Source organism: Phalacrocorax carbo, chromosome 4 (assembly GCF_963921805.1).
Source record: "Phalacrocorax carbo chromosome 4, bPhaCar2.1, whole genome shotgun sequence".
In the NCBI taxonomy this organism is placed as follows: domain Eukaryota; kingdom Metazoa; phylum Chordata; class Aves; order Suliformes; family Phalacrocoracidae; genus Phalacrocorax; species Phalacrocorax carbo.
In genome coordinates, this window is record NC_087516.1 from 13,782,819 (window position 1) to 13,798,356 (window position 15,538).

Here is a 15,538-nt window from a genome sequence, read left to right on the forward strand (position 1 = left end):
CAGATCCCTCTGCAGGACCTCTCTGCCCTCGGGAGTGTCATCAGCTCCTCCCAATTTTGTGTCATCAGCAAACTTACAAAGTATTCCTTAAATTCCTGTGTCCAAGTCATTTACAACTATTATTGTAAATTCACTATTTACTTTTTGGAAATTCATAAATTTTCATAGTTGTAAATTTACTATTTACTATTCCTATTGTGGGTAGGGAGGGGAGAGACCACTAAAGCAGAATCCAGAACTCTTGCTCTTGCTGGCCCTTAAGCTGACCTTTGCCAAATCTTTGCCACTTCATGCCCCAGTTTCATTATCTATAAGACACCAGCATCAATACTGACCCTCCTTTGCTTTGAACTTCATGAATGGAAAATGTTTCCTAACACTATTTTTAATTTCTTGCCAAATATCTCCAATTCCAAATGAAATTTGAGATGGAAAGTCCAGGAGTTGCAGCTTTGGTTCAGAAGTTTGGTATTTAAGTTTTGTCCTTGGCTTCCTGTTTGGCCTTGAACAAATGTCGTTAGTCCCTTAGTCCTGAGGGACTCTGGTTCCTGTCAGCTGCCAGTTAAAGAAGTGACATCTTGGTTCCTAAACACATTGAAAGAGTCTGAATGTTCACCTCTGTGTTCCTAATAGTTTGTAGGTTTTATGGTGTTAGAAGGCAGAAATAAAAAGCTATATTAGGCACGAATCTGGCTGCAGCTTTGGATATTGGATTGTGAGAAAGCACAGGCCATCTTGTACCGACAGTAGTACGCTGAGCATAAATATGAGGCCACTGCTGAAGGAGCACCACTCCAGCATGCAGACCTCCTTATTATCTGCACTGTATAAATGTGTATTACCAATAAGACAGGAAGGTATACTGAATATATCATCCTATCTCTGGGTGAGCTAGATCTCAACAGAGGCTTAGTTTTTATACCTCTTGTTCACCTAACATGGCCAAATTCTCTTTCGTGGCTAGTTTTAGCTGAGTAGCTGGGGAGTTTCTTGCTACTGCAGCCCCTTAGTTTTTACCATGTCTTTTCTTCTTCCACTAACATCTTTTTTTCACGTAACTTTGGCTGTAATCCTTTCATTGCGAATCAAAATGAAGCCATTTAAATTGATATTTTCAGCAAATCACCACCACTGTGAGACTGTTGCCAGAGTTCCCAACTCCAGTATGATGTCTGAAGAATCACTGTTGCAAAGACCATAGAATTAAAAATGGAATTGGACTGACATTGTACTACTAAGAAGTTGTCAAGTATGGATCAATACCTTGCATTAGGAGATATTAGGCCCAAGACAGCTTGAAGCAACATACGCTTATGCAGCAGTTTCTGCTTTAGTGGTTCAGAAAAGTCAAGTGGTACAAACAATGTAATTGCAACTCTCTGGGCTTTTAATAAAACCCATGCAGTACATGCTTTTAGTGGAGCAGTGGGCAAATGCTCTGTGATAAAAAGCATTGACACTGTGGCTATTAGGAGTACTTAGAATATAAATACTGGGTCACCTCTCTGCCTAAGGTAAAACACTGTAATTTGCAGAAAAGGCCAAATTCATTAACCTATTGACAATCCATTCTAGAAACCCTTGACTCTTGGACAAAGAGGTCTGAAGGACAGAGATTTAGAAGCTGGGCCCTGTCTAGTGGTGTCCTTACTGTCATGACATGCTTATTGTAGAATCAACATTCAACAGTGAAAACATACAGTGTATCTTTAAGAAATGAGAAGAAAGGAGTAAGTGGATGGTTATTTAAATGTTAAGGCTTGCTGCTTTCTTTCATAATAAGACTGACATAATCACATCATGATGTTATCAAGCATACCGAGGCCTGATTCTGGCCCTGCTCCCCTGATGTACCCAACTTGCAAGAAACCTGTAGCCATTTAGAATTAATTCCCATAGCTGGCGCATGGTATAGGAATGATATAACCACCATGTAGGAAGTGTAAAACTGGTAGAGCTTGATTTGTAAGCATCACACTTCCCTCCTTGTAATGAAAATAGTGTGCACTAAATGACTAACAGAGGAAACCACTCAGAGAAATGCTTATATTAAAAGCGTAAAGCCTCAGCAGGACCACAGTAATCAATTACCCTAAACTGAAGCCCTGGCAGCTTCTATGAATTGCTATTGATTTCAACTACTAGTCAGTGAATCTTTCTAGGACTAGGCTGGAATGTAGGTGTGAGATGCAGACAAAATTAGGACCTGGAACAAACCTCTGTGGAAAACATAGGGAACAGCCAGGTTTGGCAAGATATGTTATGCTGAAGTTTATTTTTTGAAAGTGCTTAAAAATTGCAAAAACTCAAATCCCACGCAGGGGCAAAAATGAAGTGTCATATCAGCATATATTGAAATAAGAAAGATGAGAATTTTGGTTTTCTTGTGAAGTTATTATGGAAAATCGTATCTGGCTTTCTAAAGAAAGCCTCTCCATTGCAGTTGAATAAAGGGAGGGCCATTAATTTTTCTGCTGTAGCCTCATCTGACTATACAAATTATTTTCTGCTTGCAGTGAACCCACAAGTCATATAAAAATGATTCTAAAATAATGATATAAGATTCAGTCATTTATATGCTACAGCTTGTGAGTTGCAAGTTTGGTTTCTACAAAATTCAGTTTCTTGTAGAATTCCTTGATGGTTTCAGGAGGATGAAGCAGCTGTTTCTTTATGCATGCTGTTTGCTTCAAAGGGAATTTAATCTGTTTTGAGGAGACTGCTGTTTCCATTATCATACAAGGAAACTCTTCTGGAACCTTTTTTGCTCAGCAGGAACCCAATGTATTTTCCACATTCCCATTATACATGTTTTGGCATGAGCATAAAGCAGCCGTGCTCATTTATATTTTAGCTGATCAAGAGGAGAAGTCTGATTAATGTGAATTTTGGATCAAGGTGAGGGTCAGCTTTGTAACCTGCACTAAAAGGAACTTTATGGAGTGTCTTCTCCCAGAGGGGAGTATTTCTGTTAGATCAGTGGCCCAGAGGCAGTGGAACAAATCTTCCTCTTCCTGTCATCCTCATTTTAATATCAGCTGTGCAACAGCAGCACAAAATACTGGATTAGAACTAAACATACCATATAAATGAATCATGTACTCAGATTGGATCCCTCATGCTGTGTATCATTGAACGCTGTTAATCATGCCTTTCCTTATGCTCTTTCCTCCTTCCTCTCCCACTGTTTTGCTTCCCTCCCTCTCCTCCCTCAGATCTTTCCCTAAAGCCTCTTCTCTCCTCTCAGTCAGGTCCTGTCCTGCCTTCTTGCTCTCCTGTGTTACACCTCTGTTCTTGAATAATTTTGAGAAAGCAACATAGACACTCTTAGCCAAAATTAAAGGTTATACTTTGCCTTAGGGTATCTTTGTTGCCTTTCCCAAAATTAAATCCTGGTCTTGTAGCTCTACTAACCCAACTCTAAGAGCATCATTTCTCACCGTTGTGGTCTGAAGCATACTGGACCTTTCATTTCCATTTTGCTGTGGAGAGCATCTAGAAAATCTGTTGACCTCTTCATAGCTTTATCCCATTTCCCTGAGCCAAGCAGTGGAGGGGAGGCCTGATATATAAGATGGCAAAGAGTTGGGTTAGGAGGGACAGACCTGTTCTATTTTTTGTGAGCAAGAAGATATTTTCAGTTCCTTGTTTTAATGTTAATGGATTAAAAGACTGCCAATGCATTCCAGCCCATTGCTGGCAAGGTGCCAGTGCAGCCTCCCCTTAGTGCAAGTATCAACCAGGGAATTAAATGCCTCGCTCTTGGCAAGCATGTGTGGGAGTCAAGGCAGTGTGAGGATCTTTTTCATTTTCTTAGGGGAAATTCCTACCCAGTTCAGGCACAGGAATACCAGCTTTTTCAGGACATCAGGATTATGTCCTAGAGCACTGCCAATGGTGAATTCTTTGGTCTTTCTGTCTTAGATAGCTTTGCTCCTAGTTGTTTTGTCCACACTCTGAAAATGAACCACATGTTGTACAACAAGAGTCAGATGTGACTGGTATTTCAGATGTGAGTGAAGTAGGGGAGAGGGACCATGCCCCACTAAAGACCTCCCTCCACAAGATAAGATAAGATTGCAAGGAAAGATGATAGCGTAAGAGGTGGATCTACAGATTTGTGCCATTAGAATACTTTTCCCTTTAGTGATGGAATTTTCATTTAATCAGTTTCTGCCAGATTCCCTCTTCTTTGAGCTCTTCAGGTTCACCAAAGGGCCTGTTTCTGAAGCATACTGTCTGGTCCAATTTTTTTTATGTTTTCCTGCCATGTGACGTTGTGCATAAAAGGAAGAAAAAGACACAAAGGGAAGATGGAAAAATAGAAATGCGAAATGTCTCGTGGGAGATGCTTGCCCTTACCATGTCATGCTAGTTTAAATACAGTTCCCACACATCACATGTCAAGCTGTACTTGATTGTTTTCAAATAGATGGCAAAAATCATGAGAGGAGGAAAATGTTCTTTTGTGTGACATGTTCTTCTTTTGATACATTGGGTTCTGTAGCTGTCAAAGCAAAGGCTGGTTTTCCATCTATTATTACAAATGCATTTGGGGTAAATCTCTTCTGCAACTCTCTATTCCCTTGACTGTTTACTTCAATACAAGTGTTATTGTTTTTTTTTTTCTAAATCTAATGAAATGATGAATTTTCAGTGGTGCATTTTCTCTATGATCCTCAGCAGGCATTGAGGTTCTTTCTCAGTGGAGATTTAGATCACATCTGGAAATTCAGTCTGTTTCAAGTATTTTCTGCTTTTCTGGCAGGAGAATGGAATATTTAATTTCATTATTCAGCATAGGGTTATTCATTTCATGCAATGAAGGGAAATTCATCAATATTGTCTTCAGCATCCAGAAGAATGATACTTACCGTGACTGTTTCACATACTCTATTTATATTTTATATCTTTCTCATCACTCAGCAATTATTCATCTCTCTGCTGAGAGGTGAAATTCTTGTATTGAGTTACTATAATTTCTCTGAGCTTCTGAAAGCAATGCAATCACTGAAAGCAATTGCTTTTATTTAAAGATATTTCTTGAGACAGATTCACGAAATACAAATAACTGAATAAAGGTTATTTTTTCCTGTTGATTTTCAGGAATATTTAGTGATGCTTTATAAAAAGGGTAAATCAATGTTGCTACATCTTAACATTCATTGCACTAATATTAATCATGATGGATTCTTGGAGATGGATGCAAATGTGATAGTGCAAGTAAGTGGGAATGCAGTTGAAATGCAACATTAATTCATTCCCAGTTGTAACTGAACATCACAATATATTCATAGTTATGCTGATGTTTTCCTTTTTAAACCACTTGGTGTAAAAAAAAATCAGTGTGATGTATTTGTCTATGCAAAGTCATCAAGATAATTATCTCTGAATCTTTTGAATTATGTTTATGTATTATGTAGTGTCGCAGATCTGCATTTTTGGGAAAGATCAAAGTATAAAAGTGTAAAGGTGGTGATAGACTGTACCCCATTCCCACAGAAATCAATTAAAGATCTTCCATTTGGGAAGTGGGCACAGTGGGAACAGAAACAGGATTAGTATCACGATATGTGGTTTCTTTTGCCATCAGTAAAACTGATTTTCTCATTTATCTTATCCTCTGAGATGTTTAAATTTTGAACATCAGCTGATTCAAATTTTATGTTTGGGGAATCCAGGCACTGAGATGATTTGTGTTTAGGGCACTCAGCTGGGACTCGGTAGATCTGGGTTTGTTCTGTCTTGCATTTCCCATGTGATCTTATGCAAATCCTTTATTGCCTCTCGCACAGCCTCATCAGTAAAATAGGGTAATGTTACTCTTCCTCTTGTTCGAAGGATTTGTTAACATTTGGGTGGCTTATCTACAGCGGATGGCTGAGGGCCATATGAAAATGTACAATGTTATTTAAATGTACTGCTTTACATATATATCCTTCTTTCATTTTATACTTCTACACCTACTGCTTTTGTACAGGCCCCTCATGGGACTCTTTCATTCTTTTCTTTCTAAGCAGTCTTCCACAGGCTGGCCTTCTCCTCTAAGTACATGCTAATCAGATCCTGGTTTTTAAGCTCACCAAGGCAGGTAATATATATGAGTGGATATATATGTGTTGGAGGGGCTCTAGGTGAGCTGTACTTCATATCGATAATCTGTGGTGATCCAACTGACAGGTTTGTGCTTGGGAAACTAGATCTTTGATGCATTTTTGTTCCAGATATGTTCACTTAAATGATTCGGATATACAGTTCTCAGCCACAGAAATTCATATCGATTTCAGCAGTGAGCATCGTTTATAAAAACCGAAGAAGGCCATTTCAGTTACTTTTTTCACAAGTATCCAAATAACAAAATCAATACTGTGCACAATTTCTTTTGAAATTATATTATTTTAACATATATTCACACATAACTATTTGCATAAATGCTTCTGTGTTTGCCACATTTACCCTTGCAAAAAGTACATTTGTTGTTTGAGGCTTTTAACTTATGCTATGTGGGTTTTTTAGCTTAAGTTTTGTGATCATAAAAGCCAATGAGCCTTTACTGGAGTGAGCAGATCTGAGCTGTACATTGTTCCCTATCAATCAGTATTATCTGGGATAGAGCAGTGATTTCAATAGCAGCTACAGGAGATATAGCTACCTGCTCTCTGTAGCTTTAATGAAGGTGAGAATTCCATGTCCCCTGGAATACTGTTTCTTTGGTGTTTTTGTTTGCACATCATGGATAAATGTTGACCTACTAATGGCATCTGCTGTAAAACCATTACTGACCTGTGTCTCTCTGAGTTTGGTGTACATGGGGCAGGTATGGAAATTTAAAACCACCCTACTGCCGAACAGATGAGTATATCTTTAGATAGAAGCGTTAAATGTATGGGCATTTACGTGCTTCCTTCAAGAAGGCAGTAAGAGTCGTGGTTTACCTGCAAACAACTGCATTTTCCTTAAAGAAACTTCCATTCAGACATTGTAGATATAAAGCCAGCCAATATGGAGGACCTGACGGAAGTGATTACAGCCTCTGAGTTTCATCCCCATCACTGCAATCTCTTTGTCTACAGCAGCAGCAAAGGATCCCTGAGACTCTGCGACATGAGGGCATCGGCTCTCTGTGACAAACATTCCAAGCGTAAGTCTTTGCTTCATTGAGCCCCAGATGTCATTAAAGTCTTATTATTCACAGACAGCACGTAGATGTGTGTGTACCCCAGTGTATTAGCTTCTCCGTTGCAGGCACAGTTGAAAAGAAACCACAAAAGGAAGAAAATTTTCTCATCTATACAAGTATTACCTCTGAACTTGATAACAGTCATCTCTGTGACTGATCACCCTTGTGGTTCTTATTGTGCAGGGATGAGTGAAGAACCCACAACTCTCTAGCAAGAGGGACAATTCCTAACAAATGAAGTATCGGGGGGGCGGTATTTAAGTAGATGAGCGTACTGTTTTCAATACACAACTACTGTTCTGAGTACTGCAGCAAGTAAATTTTGTCGTTCAAACTGCCTTCAACATTTTGAATCTTTGAATTTTCTGACTTAAAAAAATTTCAGACTCCCTAAAAATTTAGCCCAGCATTCCTTACATGTACTTTTTCAGTAACGTGTCTGTACAGATACAGAGGAAGTAATGTAACAAGTAATACTGGGGGATAGTGGGAAAGAAAAAGGTATCGTGTTGGTGTAGGTGTCATCTGTCCTAAAGTGATTTTATGTAGCCTGTGAGACTTTGAGACGGAGCCATGCATTCATGACAGTTCATATCTGAAACCTACATAAGAGCAAGGAAGTAAAGTGTTAAAATGTGGGGCTGTCTTTGTTCTCGAAGTAAAGGTTGCAGGAAAATGCATGTTCACAATGTCTTGCTCTCAGCTCTATATAGTCTAGATAAAACAGAATATGGTTCTTCCCACCAATAATCTGGCAAGCCTGGGCACTTTGCCTTCTAAAAACAACCTGTTTATTGCTGGTCTTCTGAGACTGAAAACCACAAAAGGCATTGTGTTGTGTGGCTTGTCCCTATGAGGAGCTGAGAACCTAATGCATGAACTGTGGTGGCACTGCTTGGCCACCTGCAGAACTGGGACTTCCAGGACACTTCCATCTTACAGAACTGGGTCTTCAGTTTCTTTTGCCATGTTGAAACACTGGGAAGGAAATTCAGGTGAAATTCTCTTAGTGCTAGGGGCACATAAGAGGTTTTATGTCATTCAGTTCCTACTTGAACCTTCTGAGGTAGGCGGATCTTATTAGTAGGGGCAGGAGGGGCAGAAGAAAACATTTGAAGATTTAAGTGAGACACAAGTGGTGCACAGATTTAGCATACAAGCTATTTTTTAAATGGAAGTAAATGTACTAAAGAGCCTATGATGAGGCCTTTTGGTTGCAAGGAGAAGTGTACATGCTCAGAACCTCTTAGGATGTGGTCTCTAATTATAGAAAATAACCTTTCAGGACAATTTCCTAAGCAGAGAAGTGTTTTGCCTTAGTTAGCTGTACCCCCATACTTGTAGGGGGAATTAAATACCATGAAGTGAAATGCGAGCATGATAGAGTCTGGCACATTGTTGTGAGTTATCCTGTCCCACTTAATTGTTCTGTTCCATAATACTTTCATTTCTTCCTGCTAATAAGGCCTCTGTGCCTCTGTAACTCAGTGCCAAATGCCAACTGTAACTTATTAAAACAACAATAGAGTAACCCTGGATGAAAGAAGGCATTTTATGCCAGAAGGGAGTGCAAGGTCTAATGGCCATTGATTAAACCCCATTTTCCAGATCTATGAGTTAGAAAATAGCCATTTAATGTAGCATTGCTGCACTGAGCTCAAGTCAAGCTCATGGAGAAGCTGAGTGTGTACAATACAAAACTGATACAGCAATGGTGGAACTTCCAAAGCGTTAAAAGGAATTGGCCCACGTACTGCTGATTAGAGTGGTTTGAGTATAGCTCTCAGAGGCAAGCAAAACTAATTATATAAAGCCCATAGCAACCTAAAAGGATATATCATAAAAAACAATCAGTCTGGGAAATCAAATATTTGCACAATTGTCTCTCTAGTACCCTCACTGTGCATCTGATTCCTCTTTACAGTTGCTTTACACGTGGTGCATATGCATGATCAGTACCCTACTCCCCTAGCTCAGCTCAACTTTCCACCTTTCCCCATAACTCACTTCATTTCTCAACCAAAACAGCTACAACCATAGTCACTGTAAACCCTCATGTCTGCCATGCAACCCTACTTTCTTAATTCAGTCTAATATCAGTATGTGGTGTTCTGAGATTGTAATGGATGTACATATTTTTAGGGATAAAAGAAACAATGTAAAACTTTAAAAAAAAATACCTGGATGCTGAGCGTATGTTGTGAACTTTTGGTTTTACTCCTTTTTCAGACTCTTTGTTATCCAAATATATACAGCTGGGCTAAAGTCAGTTGCAGCTTTTGGGGGAAGGACCCTTCCATTTGTACAAGTCTAGAGAGTGCCATGAATAATTACTAAGCCATACTGTATAAATAAATTACATACTAATATCTGCAGTGTAAGTCACTGACACAGGATGTTAATAAATTGTAGTGTTATTGAAGATTTCTGTTTTGCTAAACTCAGTGGCAAAACCTCTCTGTTTGGCATTAGTGACAGCAACACTACAAGATTTCCCTTATAAATCTCTTATGGCTCTGACGTGGAAGAGACAAGAGACTTCTTCCGTATCTACTCATCCTTGGTGCCTATGCTGAGATTTATTAGCAAGGTGCCAATTTGTGTGACGAGTTGTAATGGGGACTTTGTCCCTTAGAAAAATGGTCCTAGACCACCAAATCCATCCATAAGGCATTGCCAGAATATCAGGTCAGTAGCTGAGTTTTAAATGGTCATTGAGATACTGATAAGGTGTGATAAAATGTGTTGTTTTTCTAACAGACTACCTGAAACTGCTTCTTATAACACCTCTTTAATAGATCATGCAATGCTGGGCAAGCAATCAGAAGCAAAACACATGTGCCATTACAAATGGATATCCAGGAAAGCCCAATCTGTAACCATAGGGGAGATACATCCATAATACTGTTCTGTGGTATTATCAGACTTCGCAAGTAATGGGAGAGAATTTCATCAAAATATTCTGGAGAGGAGGTGAAAAAAGAGATGCATGTCCCTGCTTATTTAGAATATTAGAGGGAAGGGAATAAGGAAGAAGGTGTTCTTGCAGTTCATGGGGTATAGGTAGAGATTTAAAACAGGTATGAAAGTCAGACTCAAGCATCAAGAAATAGGGAATTAATTTAAATAGTATAGAAGCTGTCGTCTAAATAGCGTGCATGGCAAAACAACCAAAGGTTGTCTTTGAGGTGTTATTCAGGCAACATGCATGGTAATGCAGTGTAGAAAGAAGGCAGTATACTGGAAATTGGTGACAGCAGCGAAACAAGGGAAGCTAACAGCTGCAGAAGTATTCCTTGTTAGAACAGTTAGGTGGGAACATGCAAGAAATAAAAGAATTACCTCCCACCCAAATTTTGTAAGTTCTCATTCGGGTGACAAAGAAGACAAGCTTAAGAATACTGTTGCAGTAAGAGCATCCTAACTAAAAAATACTTACAGCAGTATGATGTGTAACTGTGCAATTAACAAATAGTTGCTAATTTGGTTTTGATCTTTTCTTGCTAATATTATGTTCAGAGCTCCTTTATAAATGTGCATGGAGATAATACCATTCTTCCAAACAGCTTGTAGACTGGATAGGTACATATGGCTGTTTCAGCAAATCGTCTAATAAAGCAGCTAAAGAAAACTGAGCTTGAGCATGTGAAGTCGGAAAAAAAATGAAGAGCTTTTTCAGTAGCTCATCAGAATTATTAAATTCAGAATTAAGTGGTAAATAGAAACTGTATAGTTATGCAACACAGAAATTAGTCACTCAAGAGAATAACTCTTATTGATATTCTGTGTAATAGCCTTAATATCTTAAAGTCATTGCATACTTCAGAAATTATAATCTATTTAAATGCCATATGTTGCTTTAAGGGTTTTTGTAGTGTTCATTTCTTAATGTGTATTTGTAGACTAAAAACCTATTTCTAATTATGCATTACCCCTGTGCAAAATTTACAACAAAAATACTTCAAGGAAGGAGGAGCTGCAGTTTCAAGTTTATTTCTCCATGTGCCATGTGGTCTTTAAAGTACAGACTTCGGGGTGACATAATGCACTTAGCCTCTGTCACCATTAGTTCATGCTTTCCATCCTCCACACAGACTTCACAAGCTTTTGACATCTGGGTCTATAGGAGCCATTTAGAGCCTTCACTCCCTTTGACCAAAGAAGCATTTGTAGATGGCAGGCAATCCTAGAGGCCACCTTCTCTGGACTTTCCCTGAAAGGGGCACAGCATCTCAGCTGGTGCCTTCCCAATTACATGGGATGGGTAATCAATATCTTAAAAGTATTAAATGGTCTTCGGAGCAATCCAGAGTGAATTTGGGGTTTGGCTTGTGACCTAAAGATGCCACCCAACGATGGTGGTGGTGTCTTTTCCCCTTGAGAGTCCTTTACTGCATTTTTATTTAAAATCCAGGCCTGAAAGAAATGCCAGCCATTCCCCAAGGATAAATGACACTAACCTGTGAGTCTGGCATGTAACTCAGTTTGGTTATATGCTGTTTTTTGGGGGATTACCTTTGATTTTAAACTTAAGAATTCAGAGCTGCGTAAGAGCCAAAACAGAAATCAAGGATAATCTGCTTGAATGTGTTGAAGTTTTGACACTAAATTAATTATATTTACCAATCGTTTAAAGGAGGTTGGAATTTCAGAGACAAGACAGCTTTCAGACCTCTAACTGAATATGGATTATCTTTCATTTGCAACAGAGAGCAACCAGATGCACCAAAAAGCCTGTGACAGAGTATCTCTGCTGGATTTGCTAATTAATATTGACCTTTCCAAATGAATGATGCGTTTTGTATGACTGGAAAAGAGACAACTTGTTTTTCTTTTATGTGAGCTTTACATTTAAAATATGCTTCTTATTTCTGCATCTGGTCTCATGTCAGGTTTTCATCTGAGAGAAAGACAGCTGGCGTTCTCCCTTTTTCCATTGAGAGGCCACTGTCAAAGTAATGTCCAGTTCAGGCAAAATCTGCAAGGTTTCATGTGACAGGAGTGAAACTTGTCTGAGCTTCCATAATGATTTGACCCTGTGCTTTCATAAAGGCTTGTTCTCCTTATCCTAATTCTGGATTTATTTTATAAGCGTGCACTACAAAGCATATACTCATTGCTGATTTTATATCCCAAATGAAAAAATGTGCCTGTATCCTGATAATTTTGTAATTATGACTGTCAATAAAGATCTGTTACTACAATTTCACGCATGCTAAACTAGATCCTGGAAGGGATCCTTCCTTGTGCAGGAATCCCATTGAAATTTGGTAGAAGATTGCCTTTAGCATGGGCTCCAAAGCTTCCATTCTGCTCAGTTTGCATGAATGTACAATAAAGACATTTAAAACATGGCTAATGAAAATTCAGAAGTGTTTCTACGGAAATGCAATTATGTCTATATAGTATTTCCTCCAGTTGTGCAAGATATGTTAAAATTAAATCAAGAAGAAGAAAAAATCCTGATTTATGTACTTCTAGCTATCAAACAGTAAGAGGAAAGATAAAAGCCTGAAGCAATGTTAAATGATTTATGATTGAAGAGGTGTTTCATTAACCCCTTTCCCCCAACCACATACAGATAAAGCAAATAATTGCTGTAAGATTGCTTTAATTATTCAGTCTATTAAAATTCCTGTCTTGTTTGCTTAGTTTTTAATAGCAACAAATACTGCTTTTCAATGTCTTGTGAAACCAGCATTACTCTTTCAAGATCCTGTTTCACTGGGGGAAAAAAACCCACTTATCCCTACCCTTATGTATCAAGATCGGAAAGACTTATGAATGAATTTGGCTGTAGAGGAGTAGTAGTTTTATGTCCCATTAACCCCACGGGATTGCTCACAACATGTGGCATTAAACACGCACATAAGTCTTTGTTAGACTGAGGTTTAAAGAGGCTTGATCTTCAAGATTAGCTTTGTGGTTTTTCACTTCCTTGCTCTCTTTAGCACCATTTCTTTTTATTAACAAACTCACTGGCCAAGTTACGTTAATATAAGCAACTCTGTAGCAAATCTCCCACCCACTGATCTTTAGCTATTGATCTGGTTTTGCCTTTCAGCACTAATGCACTGTCCCTTGTGGTTTGCGACAAGCTGCAGCAACTCACTGCAGATGGTAAAACAGATTCTTAAATATTGATTTGAGGCTCCACTTTTAAAAGCCATACTCTCTAGAGGTATTGATGAGAAGCCTGGTTTTAATGTTGGGTCATTGGATAAAGGAATGCTTTATGGTAGGTGAAATTTCAGTCTTGTGGTATGGAGTTAGCTTCAGAAACTTGTTTACTCAAAGAAGGAAAACGATGTGCAAGGGACCAGGGCATGAAGAGGTGCCCTCTGAAATACAGAAACAAATAGAAAATTGGCATATAAAAAGACACTACTTTTTCAGTTTAAACCAGGATAAAAAATTACAGGCTATGGTAATATAAAATGTTGAATAATTGTGGTTAGTTGTTTATACGTCATATAAAATAATAGTATTTTAGATTGCTTATGAAGGTGGACTCAAAAGTTCCCACACAGGTATAACCATATTAATCCATGTAGAACATGAAGGCAAGATTGATGCATTAGCAGACCATCTTCATCTTGAAAGAGAATTTCTGAAGGAGGTGAATGTATGAGACGATTGGCTTAATACAAAACAATAAAACATTCAGAGATAGTGAAAGATGGAGTAGTAGTGGTAAATCAAACTGTTATCATAAACAATGAAGCTAAAAGGCATAAAAAGACCATGAATTTCAAAGGGAGCTTTGCAATTGGTCTTGACTCACTTAGAATGAACTCAGGAACTCTTTAGTATGAAATCCTAAAGTAGATTTTAAACAGTGCATAATAATGACTATACCTGGGCAGACCAGATGTCCTTCTAGGCCACTAGTGGCTCTGATAGTGGGCAGTGGCAACATCAGCAGAAAATGTAAGAACAGAGCAAGTGTATAATCGTTAGCCTCTGCAATTTGCAGTTGGAAACTTGGGGTTCAGGGACTTTAGTGAGAGTGAACTTATTGCACTTAACAATACCTAAATGATGTTTGGGGTTTTTTGTCCTTGAATTTGTGCAGTTACTTTTGAACCTGTGTATAATTTTCACCATTCACACTGTCTTTCAGTGAAGTCTTTAGTAGCTTAATTAGGCGGGGTAGGAAGAACCATCTGCTCTGTACTTACCCTTTCCTAGTTTCACTTGGTGACCCCTACTTGTTGATTGGAAGAGACAGTGTACAAAGTGAACTGTCGTTCCCTATTCATCCTTTCCATGCCACTCCTAATTACAAACCCCTCAGTCTTTCCTAGGCTGAGGAGTCCTAGTCTATTTAGTAATTCTCTGCATGGAAGTAATTTGCTACTTCTAGTCATTGTTACTGCCCATTTTTCTGTCTTCTTGAGACCTCTACCACATTAGAGATAAGACCACATAGCTCAAGATCTGAGCACATCTTGAATTAAATGGCACAAAAATAAGAATATTTTCTGTGTTGAAGGATAGTAACAAGTGTCATGGACTTAAAAAAAATGAATGTGATTAGTATTTTTATATAAATTCAGTGAAATTCAGCTTAGGTTTTTTATACTAAACTTCATGAAATATATATTGTGGAGCAAATCACAGCTGTTCTGGGGAATGGTGCTAGTTTCCCATCTAAGCATATTATAGTGTAGTTAATTTATAGTTAATTGTATTTATAAGATCTTTAGCATAGGATCATGTTTTGTGAGAAACATTTAATTAGTATAACCATGTATTCCAGAAAACAGAATGTTTAAAAGGGTTTATTTAGCTATCCGAACATATTTAGTTTAAGGTCATGCACCTGGGAAAACATAATCCAGGAGTGCAGCACAGACTGGGATCCACCTGGCTGGAGAGCAGCTCTGTGGAAAGGGACCTGGGGGTCCTGGTGGAGAAGCAGCTCAACACGAGTGAACAGTGTGCTGCTGCAGCCAAGAAGGCCAACAGGGTGCTGGGTTGCATCAAAAAGGGCATCGCCAGCAGAGAGAAAGAAGTCATCATCCCGCTCTACTCAGCGCTTGTCAGGCCACACCTGGAGTACTGTGTACAGTTCTGGTCCCCTCTATACAAAAACGATGTGGACAGGCTGGAAGGGGTGCAGAGAAGGGCCACCAAGATGATCAAAGGACTGGGAAGCTGCCATATGAGGATGGGCTGGGAGAGCTGGGTTTGTTCAGCCTTGAGAGAAGGAGGCTCAGAGGGGATCTCATCACCATGTACCAGTACTTAAGGGGTAGCTACAAAGAAGACGGAGACTCCCTTTTTACACGGAGTCCCATGGAGAGGACAAGGGGGAATGGACACAAGTTGCTCTCGGGGAGATTCCGATTGGAC

The 15,538-nt window shown here is 38.9% G+C and overlaps 1 protein-coding gene across 7 annotated transcripts in view; it reads left to right on the top strand.

Annotated features, from left to right (window-relative positions):
- The window catches only part of PPP2R2C (protein phosphatase 2 regulatory subunit Bgamma), a 203,731-nt gene that overhangs the window by 163,274 nt on the left and 24,919 nt on the right, over window positions 1-15,538 (top strand). For all 7 annotated transcript variants that reach the window (XM_064449100.1, XM_064449103.1, XM_064449102.1 and 4 more), the window contains one exon: window positions 6,977-7,141. In XM_064449100.1, the coding sequence (XP_064305170.1) occupies window positions 6,977-7,141 (165 nt within the window). The remainder of the gene's footprint in view (window positions 1-6,976; window positions 7,142-15,538) is intronic.